We start from the raw sequence: 16,140 nt of genomic DNA, 5'->3' as shown, positions 1-16,140 counted from the left end.
GCAGCTCCTCCAAGGAAGCTCAGCTGAGGCTCCCTGTTATCCCGGGGTGCTGCACAACCTCGTGGCAGGAGGTTCACGACTCCAGGAGGCTCATTTAAGACAAGCTCTGTCTGAAGCACTGTGAAATTTTCACACTACCTGACTTTAAGCACCTAATTTAGGCACTTGAAAGATTGATCTTTGCATGACTTCTGTCCTGACAATGAGTCACAGTGTGAAGAAACCTGAGGTGCCTTGAGGCAGCCTCTGAATAACCCCACAATGGGGATTCACAGAATTTTAGAAAGAACAGTGGACACTTTGCACATGCCAATTATTAAATCTAAATAAGGTATTAAATACAAATATCTAAGCAATCTAGCAAGTATAAGATTAACTCTAAATGAAGTTCAGTCAAGCTGGGCTTTCACTGACTGCCACTTTTGCTTGCAGAGAGCAATGACAAGAACTTCAGCCAGCGTTTCCAGAGCTATTCCAAGCCTCTTTCAGAACAGAACTAGTCCTTTTGAGGCACTACTGCAAAGTAAAAATCAGTACTAAAACAGCAGCAGCATTTAACATCTCCTTATTTCTTTGCATTTTTCCCTTGCACCTTGTCAAGCACTGAGAGATGAGGAATGTGCGGATTTTATCTGCAGCTGCTGAATATTCAGCACAAGGAATCTACTGCCATCAACATGACCAGCAATGGGTTTAGTGCCTCTTTCCCCCACTGGTGGGTATGAGCAGGGGTGACACACTCAAAAGCAAGTCAGCTGTGCACTGGGAAATGTTCTTAGGCAGAATTAAAAGGTGTATTTTAATAGTCCTACAATGGTTGTGAGGGAGATTAAAATATCTTCAGTATCAGTGATGCCCTACAATCTGCTCCCACTCAAAACCTTCCAGCTCAACCAATTCCAGTACAGGTTTCCTCTGCAGGCCCAAGTTATTCTGTTCTCAAGCAAATAGTTCACTGCACGAGTAGAGGAGAAAAACCAGCAAGGTCTGTGGCAAAGCCTCACAAACCTTACAAAAATCTTATTTCAAACTTCCCTAAAGGTACAGAAACAGGCAGAGACACGGACTGGACATGGTGACAGCCCAGCTGTCCTGCAGCACAGCCAGGAGGAGGTGCCTTTGCTCCATGTGCCTCCAAAACCCAAAAGCTCTTAGGGAAGAAGTCCCCCTGTGGTTTGCCAGCACTTCCCTTGCAGTCTGAGGGATTCTATCCCTGCCAGGCAGGAAGAGGTACCAATTCCCAGCTGACTACATCATTTATCCTAAACAAAGGGACTTACCAGGGTTCTCACATCAACACACACCCACTTCTTGCCCATACAACTGCAAGTGCATCCCTGTCCCAGCAATGCAGAACCCTTAAAACTCAGCCTTCAGTTAATTCCAGCATTCCCAGGAGCACAAAAGACAGGGGAGGAGGTGTTCTGGGGAGAGCCCATTCCAGAGAAGGAATGGGCTGTGGCAGATGAGGGACAGGGTGGGCCTGAAGGAGAAGAATTAGGCTATGAAATCAAGGCTTGGGGACACCAGGAAGTCAGAGTTTTACAGTGGGCATCTCCCTTTTATTCCCTGTGTCCAAAGGAACAAGGGGATGTGCATCTCTACACAAAATGTGCATTTTTGGATGAAGAGCCCCTCAGGCTCTGTGCATGGAAATATGGACACGACACCTTCTGACCCCAGTGACAAAACCTGCCCCTGGAGTTCAGGAATGCAGGACACACACAGGCTGAATGGTTTCATCCTCCTCCTCCCCTCTGAGGGAACAAGGACACACAGTCCATGCACCCCCAGTGCTGATGCTGAGGCCCTTCATGGGGTGCTGTGGAGCAATGGGCACATCTGGGAGGGGAGAACCAGTGGAGTCCCCGCTCCCAAACAGCCCTTTCCTCAGAGAGGAGGAACTGTGTGACACCCCCTGACCTGTGTCACACAGAAAGTCAGGCAAGAATGGTCCCACCTGGCCTTAAAACTTGGGAAGTAACATCAGCTGAGGAAGAAACACAGCAAGTTCAAGCCCTGGGCTTTCTCAGAGAGTTTCATCCCTGACCAAGAAAGGAACATTTCAGAGGGAAAAGGGCACCACTTTACCCCAGCTGGGTCCCCAGCAGGGAGGGTGAGAGGGCAAAGGTGCTACAGAGAAATTAGCTGAGGAGACACATCCTTTAACAGCCACTGAGGCACAGGGGTGGTGGTTTTTTTCATGCATGTACATTCTTTCTGTTGGGTTCATTCCACAGACAATACTGTTTGTTTCCTGAGCACGCCCCAAAACATCACAGACAAAATCACCACAAGAAAAATGCCCAGAGTTAAAATCAGGGACATGATTAAAAAGCTCTTTTACTAGAGAAGAATTTTTTTCCCCCTATTACAGACTTTATATGGGTCCAGTTCACATTTTTAGTGGGCTACACACACTGCATGTGACTTGTTTCTAGAAATCAAAGCATACAGAGATGAGCTTATGAAAATACCACAGTTTAGGTGTGTTACCTTGATTTCTTCAGGTTTGGGGCTACCTAACCCATCTTCCACCTCCATTTTGAACTCAGCAAGCTGTGTTGGGACCATGCTGACCATAGGACTCTCCATCATGCCCAGGGTGGTCACAGTCTCTGAGCTTATTCCATCTTTGTAACTCATCACTGGGGAGAAGGCAGGGTGCTGTTCTAAAGAAGGTGGTGTTGGGAACATCCTTTGGAGATCTGCCACAGCTAAAGACGATGGAATAACACACTGTTAGTTATTAAATTACCAGTTCCCAAGGAAATGCAATAAAACAAAACAGACCAACCCAATGATAGCCCTTATTCCATCAGTTAAAACCCAGCAAAGGTTCTACAGACATATGGAGTTCTGAGAGCAGCATAAACCTAGATAAAAGGTCAACTCCTAGGGAAAAATTCCAGCAATTCCTGGGGATATTTTGCCAGTTTGTTGTGCAGCAGAAAGAATGAACTGGTAGACACACAAATTCCATGTACAGTTTGGCAGCAATAAATTAATACCTCAGAACAGAAGAGCTGAACTGACACTAATGCAAAGTTCACCAGCAGCTGTTTCTAAGGAGTCACAGAGTGGCTTCTTCCCTTTCCCAGGGCTGACAGCAGCCCTAAACCAGGAGGCCTTTGGGATTAGGGTGCACTGAGCTGCATTTCTCCTCTCCTACACTCACTGCAGCCTCATTTGGTCCATGGCAACACAACCCCTGTTGCTGCACAAACATGGGCAGTTCTGCTGAAGAACCAGACTCCAAAGTGCCAAGTGTCAGAGGAAACCACAAAATTATCATTTTGTACCACAGGACACTAAGTCAGGAAAATCCCTCAATCACTTCTCAGGAAATGAGAGCAATGGACTCATCCACTGCCCATTTTTCTCTTTAAGCCAAACAACCAACCCCAGCAGAAATGCTCAGTACAGTGTAATGCAACCGAAGACAAATCACAGCAAAGACTTTTATGTTCTCCCCAGCTCCATTCTGTTTCCTTCCACATTTATTCTGTGTGAAATTCAGAGTAAATGCTGCATTCTCCTGACTGGAATTAGGGCAGATCCTCTCTGGACAGAACCATCCCTCTGGTGAACCACTGAGATCAGGGAAGGGTGAATTCCCACAGGTATCCCCTCTGAAACCTCTTCTGACAGACTAAATCCCAATCCCACTTCCACACCCAAGCTGACAGGATATTCTTGTATTCAACAACATTTGCAGCCTAAAGATTATGGAAAATTCCTAAATCAATAGAGGGATTTCTGACTGGTAAACACTGTGTTGTGGAAACCCAAACTGTACTCAAAAACTAACTGAAAAGGGCAGAAATAAGTGATAGGATTAGAATTATTTATAATGTGTATGAATATGTGTAGGAATTCCTGCAGTAACAGCACATTCTGTAGGGTGCTGCAGCCCCAGGATGTGTCTCCACTCTGCCCTAACAGAGCCAAACCTGCTTTTGATGCTTTTGTGCCCTGACACAGTCAGGCTGTTTGAGAGCAACAACCCAAACAGGTGAGGTCCCCTCAAAATGGACTTCTTTTGGTCTCAAGTGTCAAAGCTGAACCCAAAGTCCTTCACAGCCTGGAGCAGCAGAGTAAATAATGGGCTATAAATTATTCCCATTCAGCCCTTTTTCTTTTATTTCCCCACTTTCTCAGTCTTTGAATTCCCAAGGCCTTATTCTTGTCCTGATGCAGGATAAAATGCTGAAAACGGGTTCAGTAGAATGGAAAAAGCTCCTTTCCACCCAGTGCCAGTATGGAATATAATCTTCAGGATGGCAGCTGGATTGCCTACCTCTGTTTTTTAACAGGTATGTTTTAGGCATTGCAGAGGGACAGGAAGGAAGGGTGAAATGAAAGGTGGGCAGCAGGAATTTATGATGCTGGACAAGGCCTTTCAGCTCCCCACAGACACTGTTGTGCCCCCACTGCTGGTGTCAAGGCCACAGCTACAAACCACCAGTGCAGTGTAATTCTGACTTCCCTCACACAGCTCCTCACTGCATCATTTTCTCACCTCCAGCTCAATCCACTTAGCACAACTCTGCAGTGCAGATTCATAAAAAAGTTTAATTACAAAAAGTCCCCCAACCCTACAGCAACAGGCAGCTCTCATCGCTCATTTTCATGTGTGTCATGCTTGAAAAAGCTTTGCATATTTTAAAAAGCTATGGATCAACTAAACCTGTCAAAATCCAATCTCTGTATACTTCAGACTTCTACATTTGAGTAAATCAGCACAGCTTTTATGGGTCCATAAAACTCTGACTCATCTCCCTCAGACTGATTTTTTTCTTCACCTCAATTTGTTCTCATTACCAGCTGAAGTTAATGAGAAGGCATTAAAGAATGATTTGCAGAGAGATTGGATTTCTGCTTGTAGCAGCCACAAAAATCAAACCTTCTTCCTCCTCACCACTAAGTAATTTGTAATTTGTAATTCGATTCGTTAGTGTTACACCGAAAATTCTCACCTTCCTCCTCTCACAGACACATTTCTCTTTCATCTCAAGAGAAGTCCAATCTAAATTAATACAATCATAGAATTGTTTTGGCTGGAAAAGACCTCTAAGATCATCCAACTGTTCCCCAGCACTGCCAAGGCCACCACTGACCCATGTCCCCATGTGCCACATTCACATGGATTTTTAAATCCCCCCAGGGACGGGGACTCCACCCCTGTCCTGGGCAGCTGTGCCAGGGCTGGGCAGCCCTTTCAGTGAGGAAATTTTCCCTAATATCCAACCTAAACCTCCCCTGGCACAGCTTGAGGCTGTGTCCCCTCTTCCAGTCACTCCTCACCTGGGAGAAGAGCCCGACCCCAGCTCACTCCACCCTCAGAGTAACAGTTCTCATTCCCAGTCTGTTGGCACAGCGCTTACAAAAAAGCCCCGTTGTTCTAATCTGCATTTCATACAATCTCAGCATACCAAATGCAATGTCTAAGCTCCCTGCACTGCCACAGCCTGCCCTGTCCATGTGCTGTGCCTGCATCCCTCCCACAGCTCTCTGCCAAGGTCTCCAACGTGCCTCCAGCCAGAACCTGGTCCTGTGATTTTCATCATGCACTTCCAGATTTAACCCTGAAGGCGATTTTAGTTTTAATTTGTCAAATGCTCAGTGCAATTTTCTTCCAGAGACAGGTTGCACCATAATGGCCACTTGGTAAGTCACAGGTTTATACTCTTTGATTTTGTTAATCACAGAATATGCTGAGTTGGAAGGGACCCACAGGGATCATCCAGTCCAGCTCCTGGCCCTGCCCAGGACACCCCAACAATCCCATCCAGTCCCTCAGAGTGTTGTCCAAACGCTCCTTGAACTAGGAGAAGGATTTATACATAAAGAGGGATATGGAAATGGTGCAAGTGCCCAAAATTAAACACTGAGCTGAGAACAGAGGGGCTGGCTTCCAAATGGAGACTTGTGACAAACCCCTCCCATCCTTCCAGTCCCAGACAATGGAAAGGATCTCGGATCTCAGCAGGGACATTGAGAATCCGTGTCTGTGTCACCCTGTGCTCATTAACACCCGCTTCGTTTCCAACACCGCTAATTACAGCAGGAAGCACACCCCAAGGGCCATGCCAGGGGGGTGAGGGGCTGTGGAGGGCACACAGAGCTGGGGAGGGGCTGTGGAGGGGCTGGTACTCACTGGGGGGGTACGGAACCGCCGTCCTGCCGTCCTTGCCCACCGGCCGCTCCTCGGACCCCGCCGGCGGCAGCTTGGAGGAGCGAAGGGCTGGGGACACGGCCTGGGAGCAGGGAAAGCACACCATCAAACACCCACACTGCCAAATCCACAGAGTGTCAGACATCCTGAAACCTCCCCAAACACCACTGCACGGGACAGAAAACAGGTGCTTCTTTTTTACTTTTATAGCAGCCTTAAAAAATCGAACCTTCTTCCTCCTCGCCGCTAATTAATTTGTAATTTGGTTCATTAGTGTTACACCAAAAAGTCTCACCTTCCTTCTCTCACACAAATACATTTCCTTTTCACCTCCAGAGAAATGCCAGCTACCAAAATCAGAAAGTATTAGAAATTCTGAAGCCTCTCCCAGTGCAATTTCCCAGGAAAGAAAACTTTTCCACTGCCCCACCCACTTCCCCCAAGGAGCCTGGATTTCTTTTTCCCCTTTTTCAACACCAAAGTCTCTGAAATATTTGCCTGTCTGTACATTCCCCATATTTTGATACATATTTATAGGCACATATTTCTATACACACACAAACTGTACTGAAAATGTTGTCACAAAGCCTGAGCTTGAAATGCTGGTGACTGCTCCACACCTTTCCATGGCTGGATCACTCCAAGACAATGATGGGAATATGGCACAGACTAAGCCCAACACATGCAAGTTCCAAGACAGGAAGAGCATTAGGGCCAACCTCACAGAAGAGGGTGATTTTTTTTATTTTCACAGGACAGTCCTCCAGGAGATTTGCAAATTAACTGTGACATCTGAAGTGGAGCTTGTGTGGAACCACAGAAAGTAAACTGCTGCACTTCCAAAGTCCTGCCAGCAACCAGACATTAGACTTTTAAACATATTATCCACCAGCAGTCAGTTTAGGATCCCCTTCTGTATCATTATGGGTATATTAGTTTATTATGAAGATAGCACTATTCAAATCTTTGCCTTTCCTGGCAGTTTTCCCTTCATAATGGATATAAATCCGCTTTGCCTTTTGTATTTCCTAACACACAGCAACTGTTGTTGTCCAGGAATAGAAAGAAAAGTGGCTTTAGAGAGTTACTGAAATTCTGTGAGGCTGAATTTGTCTTTGGGCAGGTTCTCAGAGGAGGTGAAACAACAAATCACCAGTGGACGAAACGTGGATCTTTCCCACATTTCTCACACACAAAATACTGACAGACAACTGTCAGACAACAGGAGCTTTGGTGTTCCCTGAGTGAGCTGAAATTCCTGAATTACACACCCTGATGATTTCTCTCTTTGAGGGATCTCCTGAAATGAATCCTCTCTTTGCCAGCAATTCTTCCCAGCTAAAATCCAAGCCTGCCTACCTGGAACCTCTCTCCCTTACCTATTAGGGATAATCGCTCCCCACCAGAATTCCATCCTCCTCCTCCTCCTGCTTTTTGCTGTCCTACAGAAAGAACACTCAGTCCTGCAGGGACTTACCCCAAGCTCATCTTCATCTGAATTGTCAAAGATGTTGTCCAGGTCGTGCAGGGATGGAGCCAGATCCGTCACCTGGGTGAGGCTCCCGGAGCCGCCCCGGCCGGCAGCGCTGTCCTGCCGGGTGTCTGCCACGGGGAGAGGGAAACACAGGGAAAATGGGAGCACAGGGACACAAAACCACCTCTTCCCAGTTGTACTCCCCCAGGGGACAAGCAAGAAGCACTGGGGCCCCTCTGGAGCCCAGGAACAGCCTTGCAGGGAAGAGTAAAGCAACCCCTGAAGGATGGAGGGAGCTGCTGCTCACTTAATATTCCAAAATCATATATAATTGTGTTATTATAAAACAGACAAGCAAAATCTCTTCCATCTCAGGAGCTGCCTACAGCTCTCATGTTACAGTCAGAAGTTCAGGGTGTGATTTTTCCTTCCAGATGTTACTGCAGAGCACTGACTGACTGGTTTTGCTCTGCAGAGCCAATCCAAGAGCTGTTACTCACCAGCCTTAGGGGCAGAACTGAAAATGGACATGGCATCTTTTCCATCAGGAACTGGTGTGGAATGTCCCGTTGGGGGGATTTCCTTGGCACCAATTCCATCTTCTGGCTGTACAAAAAAAAAGAAAAGCCAAGAGTTTTTAATGGATATTATCATATGTAAGAACAACTGCTTTCCTATGTCAAGCCAAACTCAGAGCTCTAAATTAAATGTATTGAGGAGCAAAAAACAATTTAAGAAGGGAGAAGAACACAGCTGTCTGCTGTTTACATACACATCAGGAAAAACGTGGAATAACACTGTGCATGACTTACAAAGGATTCCATGTACATGGAATTAGCTCTGACAGCCACTACAGGGAATTAACCACCTCAAATTCTCTAGAAAAAACACCTTTCAGAACGTGAAGTGTGGTGAGGGCCTGCACAAGAACAAGGGAGTGAGCAGCCAGACACTGAAACAGGGAATAAGACACACAAGGAGTATCTTGCAGATGATGATCAAAGAATGGGGATCAAATTGTTTCTTTCCCATGTGGAAAAACAGCTCCAAGGGAATATCCAAACCAGTGCTGTCCCTCTCCCAGAGCCTCTCAGCAGAAGGATACTCTCCTTTTGCCCAAGGGAAGGAAAAAACTTGGGCTGGAGAGACCAGAGCTTTGCACTGAGGTACCTGTCAGGCTGAGGCAAACAAGGGAAAAAAACCAAAACACCAAATTCTTTCATCTCTGCAAGTGAATATAAGGCTCAAAATCTTTTAATTCTTAGCTTAAATCTGGAACTTACTGCTGGCCAAGCTGAATATCTATCTATCTGTGTATCTGTCTATCCATCCATCTGTCTGTCTATCTATCTATCATATAGATATATATTGCATTCATATCATATAGATATTCAGCTGGCCAAGCTGAATATATATGTATGTATCTATCTATCTATATATATTCAGCTTGGCCTGCTGAATATCTATATAAATATAGATATAAATTTATAGTTTGTTTATATATATATATATATAAATAAATAAATATGTATATATACAGCAAACACCAGTTCAAAAATACCACAATTAAATTCATTTTTCCCAGAGCTGGTGCAGGAAAGAAACACAACAACACCTCTCTGATTTTGAGCTGTGGAACAGTCTGTGTCTCCCAGAGAGCTGTGCAGTGAATGCTGTGCCACACCACCCCCAGTGAGAGCAGCAGTGCCCAGGACTCTGCATTCACACATCACCTTGGGCTTCTTCGAAGGATCCTTCTCGGCCCCCAGTTTGCACTTCTTGTTGACGGTGAAGCTGTACTTGATGTCCCCATCCTCGAAGGTGTAGGGGTCACTGGTGTCCCCCCAGCCCTCCCCAGGCTGCTGCAGCAGAGCCAAAGGCTCCAGGTAGCTCAGGGGCTGCGCCGGCTTCTGCTCCTCCAGGATTTTGAACCGTTTGTTGGGCTGTGCCAAGAGCCTGGGAGGGGAAACAAAGCAGCAAAGGCCCCGTGAAACAAAAGCAACACCCCTTTCCCAGCCAGCAAAAACCAGCTCCCGAGGTCTGCAGCTGTCCCACAGCTCACTCCTTCCCCCTTGATCCAGCAGAAAGATGGGTTTTTCCCTTAAATAAAGGATGTGCTTGGCTACATTTAGCATTAAATATTTTACTGTATTCAGACTTACTTTAGGACAGTGAAAGAAGAATTAATGTTGTCACTATATAAATGAAAACACTTAGAAATACAGCTTGGGAAGGCCGAGCAAACTCCACTGTAACTACCAAAACCAGTGTTCTTATAACTCAAAAACTCTTCCTCAGTTAATTTTTGCTTACACATACTCACTAACTACTCTCTCTGGTGCATTTTTTAAATGCACTGCCACAATGCAGAAATAATTTTTAGGTTGGCATAAAATAAATTTAAATTCTCTCATTAAAGTTATAAACAAATAACTTCCTTTTGCATAAAAGAAAATCTATTTATATAAAAATAAAAATAGAAGGAGACAGCTAAAAATTCCTTAAAATGTAGTTGTTCATGGTCTTCACTGAGGCAGTCAATGTGTGTTAGCTGTAATTAACTGAAGTGTATTTACAGGAGGTTTGCTCTTTGCCCCATAGGGGCTGTTGGGGCTTTTAGTTTCCATCCTCCAGAGACTGAAGTTACCCAGCAAAGGTCCCACCAAATTCAAAGTGGGGTTACAAAAGGCAGAATTATTCCATACTGAAGGAACAGTTACTGCTCACAGAAGGTGTGGCACAGTGCAGTTTTAACCCCACACAAGTGGACAAACCCCACTGAAGAATCAGAATTCCACTCCAAACCAAGCCCTTCTGCAGCCGAAGGTTGCACATCTCTATGTGTATTTTATTTTGTTAAATAATAAAAAGACACAAGCTTAAGAGAACTCTTAGCATTTGCTCAAATTCTCTGGTGTAGGCCACAACAAAATTTTGTCAGTTCTTATAACGTCCAGTAGAAAGCCAGACATGGAAAAGAAAGTCATCCTGCCACAGGAGCTGCCAGTGTTCACCTCAGCATCTGTGGGGGTGCAGTGGAGCCCTGGACTCATCCCAGTGTCAGTAAAACAGTTTGGTGCTGAGCAGAGCCCCCCTGCCCTCTCACCTTTTCAGTGCAGTGCTGTCGGGGTTCCCCTCCATCTTGCCGTCATACCTGTCACAGGGCAGCTCCGGCGGCCGGAACTCGCCGTCGTCGCTCGAGGGGACGCTGTAGGTCCTCCACACGTCCCCAGCCTCGCTGCTGGGGGCTGTGCCACAGTACAAGGCTGTCTCGCTGACCTCTGCCATCAGAGGTAACCTCTGGCCCACCAGGACTGTCCTGTCGTCCAGGCTGGGCAGGGGCTGCAGCTCCAGCCCGCTGCCGTACAGCGCTGGGTTGACGGGGACGGAGGGGGGGTCCAGGCTCTCTGCTTCCTGCCCTCGGGGCTGGGGGCTCAGAGTGGGGGGCAGAGGGGAAGTGGGGGAACGGGGTGAATCCATAGGATTCATATTAATTTGCTTGCTTGGATTTCTAGCAGGTAGAGAGAGCGGCTTCTCGTACTTCCTGGGGTTCGGGACGTCCAAGGAGGGCTCCATCCCGGCCAACCCCAGTTTCTGCCCCGGCGTGTCCTGCTCCATGCATAGCTCTTCAGTCACAGAGGGCCGGTGGTGAAAGGGCATCATGGGCCTCTTCTGCAGTTTCTCTGCCTTCTCCTGCCTCTCGGTGGTTTTGTGCTTTGAGGAGGCGGGAGGGGGCAGCGCCGAGGCTGCCGCGGCTCCCACGGCGAACGCGGGCGGGTTTATCGTGGGGGGACGGCTGGAGCCGGCGGCACAGCGCTGCTTCAACACCTTGTGCCTGAAAGAGAGGCAGAGACAGCTCACTCCTGCTCTGTGCAGTCACCGGAGCTCAGGGGAAAACCAAAGCCAAGCAACAGCCCTGAGAAATCTCCCGTCTGATCCCGCTCTTCTAACAGAGCCCGGGATGGTCCCACGGGCAGGACCAGCTCGGCTGCAGCTCCCCTGACCCAGAAATGGAAAGGATAGTCTCCAGAAAACAGCATTCAAGGGAAAGAGCTCATGTACAAAACAGCTCAGCTGGAAGGTAATTAACTAAAAAATTCCAAGTTGCTGTTGCTTTCATTGCCATAAAGCAGGTCAGCCTTTCCAGCTGGGACTGCTGTGGAGCTGCAGCCCTGCTCCTGGCTCCCTCTGGAGCAGCAGGATTGGCTTGGGAATGTTCACAGACTCAAATCCATTTCCTCCTCCACATCAGGTAAGGGAAGATACCTTCCACACAACTCCAGTCCAAAACCAAACCAAACCCACACCAAAATAAAGCGCTTTCTACCTGATGAAGAAAGCATTAATAAATGTTTTAAAATATTCAAACAAAAAAAAAGGACAATCTTAGTACTGGCTTCATATTTTAATATGACTTTTTTTCAATTTGTACCCAGTATCTTTGAGACTGGGAAGCACAGGACTGAATTTCAGTGTTCCAGGTGCTGCTAAACAGTATTTTCATCATGCTGATGATGTTCTCTGAGGATGTTACAACAGGGATTCTGTTGTAACTCTGTCCATACTTTTATTGTTCTTTTTTGTTGTTGAGGTTTGGTTTTGTTTGTTTTTTTTTTGTTTAGTTGTTTATTTGGTTTTATAACCTAAGCAGAAATCAAAAGAGGTGTTGTGCTCAACACTGAAACCTGTTTAAAATTAAATATCATTTCAAAATAAATCACTCCATCCCTCTCCTACGAACAACAGGACAACAAAAAACATTTCAGATCACATAATAAGGTTTTAACTCACGGAGATAAAGTCTGGGATCACAAGTGAAGAGGATTAGATGGGAGAAACCCAGCCCTGTCCAAGGGACCAAACACACCCTGTGCTTGCTGCCCCCCTGCCCTGCAGCCACCCCTGCTGGGTGGGGCTGTCCTGGCTCTCCCCTGGGCTCGGCTGTTCCAGGACACAGCAGATGGTGTGTGGTGCAATCACCCCAAGGTGGAGCTGATGCCCTGGTAACTGCAGCTCTGCCTTAAGCATGTGCCTGTAACATTTCATTGCCTTAATTCTCCACCACTCCCCGGATTTTCACTGACTGCAGAGCATGATTCCAGACATTCTGCTCTTCACACACCCAGCCGGGTCCAGAAAAGGTGGAATTTGATGCTGAGCACCACAGAGCCCTTGAAGACTCCAGATTTAAGATCATCTCTTGACATTTACACAGCACAGGGGACGGGCACGGCCATGACTCAAACAGGATTGTGTGACAGCAGCTGTCCAGTGCCTGCAGCTACCCAGGCAATATTTACTGCTGGTGGAAATCAGGTACTGCCTTCATTTTAAGGACAATATTTTCATCTGCCACCTGCCTTGTTTACTAACTCCAGCAGGATGCAGGTACCACTGGAGGGATGAGAAGACAGAATCCGGCTTCCACTGCCCATTATTGATTCCCCACGCTTTCCAGGCCAAGCTGGACCTCAGTTTTCCATAGGAAACACTTGGCATTCTGACAAAACATCCACCTATTCTGCACTCCTGAGTGTGTAAATACAAGCACCAGGTAACCAGGGGTAAAGGGCTGCAGAAAAATCACCTCTCCCTGGGCATCCAGCACGGAGCCTCCAGGCTGAACACTCTGCCCTCACATGAGGCACAACCCCTTCATCTCTTTCACACAAAGGACTTAAGGAACAACTTCTTTTGGTAAAGAGGCTTTTATGACCTATCTCATAAGTGGAAGGATTTCAGTAGAAGCAGTTTCACAGGACTATTTGGCTGGAAACTGTGGGTTTTTTTCTAGCCCTGTAACATCTCTCTGACAGTTTTAAGAACAGTGGTGCTGGTTTGCCTTTCCTCAGTGAGGAGCACTGGAATTTTAAGCACCCATCAAAGATGACATAATTGAATAAACTCCTCAAGTGTTTGTGTAAGTGAGCTGTGGTTTCTCTTTGATCAGCTGACAGTGGATGGTGATGCTGCAAAGGTTTAATATCCTCCTGGATGATTTTCGGGGTCATGGCAGATTGACCAGAGTTGGTTTTCCCCTCTTCCTCCCAACAGGGACAGCAGCACTATCCCTTAATCAGGATGCTCAGAAACAGCCAGTGCCCCTCTTCAGTCACAAGCCTCAACCACTCCAGAGGTTAAAGCTCTGAACAGCCTGAAGGATGAGTTCATTAGGAATGAGAACAGTTGGAGTGATCCTAGACTTGAGATGATAATTTTTCCACTTGAACTGACTCCTGCAAGTGACAGTGGTATGAGATGCATATTAATCACCCAAAGAGGAGTGATGATCACAGTTTTGATACTAGAATTTCCTCTTGTCTCAGCTAAAACATAACTCCCTTCTCTAAGTGTCCCTCTGAACTAAACAGGGTTCTTCCAAATGCTTATTCTCCTCAAAGCTCACCTGGAACAAAAACAACTGACTCTTTGGACTGGATCCACGAAATCCCATGAAACAGTATTGTTAGGAACTTCCTCTTCCAAATTTGCAGTTGTAATTTGATTCCTCCTGAGAGGGAGAGAAAATTATTTTAGTAATCATCACCTTTTGTAAAACAAAACTTTATAAATGCAGCGCATGCAGAAATTCACTTTGTTCCCCTCAAAGAAATTCCTTGACCTTTGAAACAGGTGGTAGATCCCTGCACTACTCCTTAGAAGTTGTGGTTTGATTTCTGTGGGAGGAAGGTCCCAGCTCTGCATCAGACAGCTCTGTCTGGAGTCTGAGCACAAAAAGCAAGGGGCAAGCAATTTAAACTGAACCTGGAAACTCTTCTGACTTATCCAACGAGGAACTTGCAGGGAAAAAGGGAAAAGTAAGAATTTCAGGGCACTCTGTGCCGTGATTTACTTCAAATCTCCAGTAACAAAGGCCTCTGATACCAACATCAATTTACCATATCCTTGCCAACTGAAATTTCAGTCCAGCTCACGTGATGTAAAGCTTTACAAATACTACCCTTAGAGCCCTAAATATCAAATATATACTATTTGTTCTGCAGTAACTACAACTGGAGACAGAAACTGCAACCTGAGAGCACCCAACTGAAGGCACATCCTATGGATGTGCAGCCTCAAGGACACACAACAGGAAGGGTGAGGAGCTCTCAGCTGAGCACAGGGACAAGCTTTGAGTGGTGGCAAAAGAATTCTGTGAGGAATAAAACCCTAATATATGATTTTAACTGTCATAAACGAGTAAAGCCATGAGGACTGACTTGGACTGTGCCCTGTTGAGGATGCATTCCTTCCAGACACGGTGAACCATTCGGTTGTGGAATTTTGGAGTAATCTTGCTTGATTTCTTTGGACTGTGGACACTGACTGTGCCCTCCTGCACAGCTGAGTGGCTGAGGCTGCTCTGAGAGCAGCCACTTTCTCCTGCAACAGAAACAAAGCATTCATGTCAAAGCTGTTCTTCACAGGCCCAGGGGATGTTGTTTCCTGGCAGGCCCTTGTCAGGGTGCTCACACTCACCAGGGAATGCTCAAAGCACCCTCACAAAACACATTTCAAAGCAATTTGAGGTAACAGATATGGCACAAGGTTGTATCAGGTACATGGGCAATACTGCACCCCATGTGATGCAATATGCTCTGTATATTATACATCTATATTTCATACATCTATATTTTATTTATGTTATATATATATACACATATATATTTATATATAATAAATGGAGGTATTTTAGATAGCCCCTAAAGCCCTGGATAGAATCACTAAGAAACAGTGCAGACAGAGCTTTTTCACAATAATTCTGGGTGTTAAACTAAAATTTATATAGTCTTTGGTGAGTTGTTTAAAGATTAAATTTACTATAGTATAAATGGTTCTAAAAGCATCTATTAAGAAAACTAATCATTTATGTAGACTATTTCAAAGCAAGGATCAGTTCTTTATACTCAGTATAAAACCTCACTGAAAAAAGAAAGGATTAGTGTGATCTCTGCTCTGGAGCCAGGCTGGGAGAGCTGGGGGGGTTCACCTGGAGAAGAGAAGGCTCCAGGGAGAGCTGAGAGCCCCTTGCAGGGCCTAAAGGGGCTCCAGGAGAGCTGGAGAGGGACTGGGGACAAGGGATGGAGGGACAGGACACAGGGAATGGCTTCCCACTGCCAGAGGGCAGGGAGAGATGGGAGATTGGGAAGGAATTCCTGGCTGTGAGGGTGGGGAGGCCCTGGCCCAGGTTGCCCAGAGAAGCTGTGGCTGCCCCTGGATCCCTGGAAGTGTCCAAGGCCAGGTTGGACGGGGCTTGGAGCAACCTGGGCTAGTGGGAGGTGTCCCTGCCCATGGCAGGGGGTGGGACAAGATGGGCTTTCATGTCCCTCCCAACCCAACCCATTCTGGGACTCTCTGCTGTTTCTTTATAACGTGCTTGAATTGAGATACCAGAATCCAAACCTGCTCTGCTAAAGTTTTACAGCCCAGAAGCACAGAAGTTCTCAGCAGCTGATCATCAGTACACATAACACACATTATCAACACA

General features: G+C 46.3%; 1 protein-coding gene across 1 annotated transcript in view; it reads right to left on the bottom strand.

Annotated features, from left to right (window-relative positions):
* MED13L (mediator complex subunit 13L) overlaps positions 1-16,140 on the bottom strand; it is a 178,623-nt gene that overhangs the window by 28,868 nt on the left and 133,615 nt on the right. The window contains exons 8-15 of the mRNA XM_064674657.1: positions 14,873-15,035; positions 14,059-14,163; positions 10,759-11,487; positions 9,386-9,608; positions 8,153-8,258; positions 7,656-7,780; positions 6,161-6,260; positions 2,497-2,717 (exon numbers count right to left, since the gene is read on the bottom strand). Of these exons, the coding sequence (XP_064530727.1) occupies positions 2,497-2,717; positions 6,161-6,260; positions 7,656-7,780; positions 8,153-8,258; positions 9,386-9,608; positions 10,759-11,487; positions 14,059-14,163; positions 14,873-15,035 (1,772 nt within the window). The remainder of the gene's footprint in view (positions 1-2,496; positions 2,718-6,160; positions 6,261-7,655; positions 7,781-8,152; positions 8,259-9,385; positions 9,609-10,758; positions 11,488-14,058; positions 14,164-14,872; positions 15,036-16,140) is intronic.

The sequence above is a fragment of the Pseudopipra pipra genome, chromosome 18 (assembly GCF_036250125.1).
Source record: "Pseudopipra pipra isolate bDixPip1 chromosome 18, bDixPip1.hap1, whole genome shotgun sequence".
Lineage (NCBI taxonomy): Eukaryota > Metazoa > Chordata > Aves > Passeriformes > Pipridae > Pseudopipra > Pseudopipra pipra.
The sequence above is the reverse complement of the archived record's forward strand: the minus strand, read 5'-3'. Positions and strand labels throughout refer to the sequence as shown.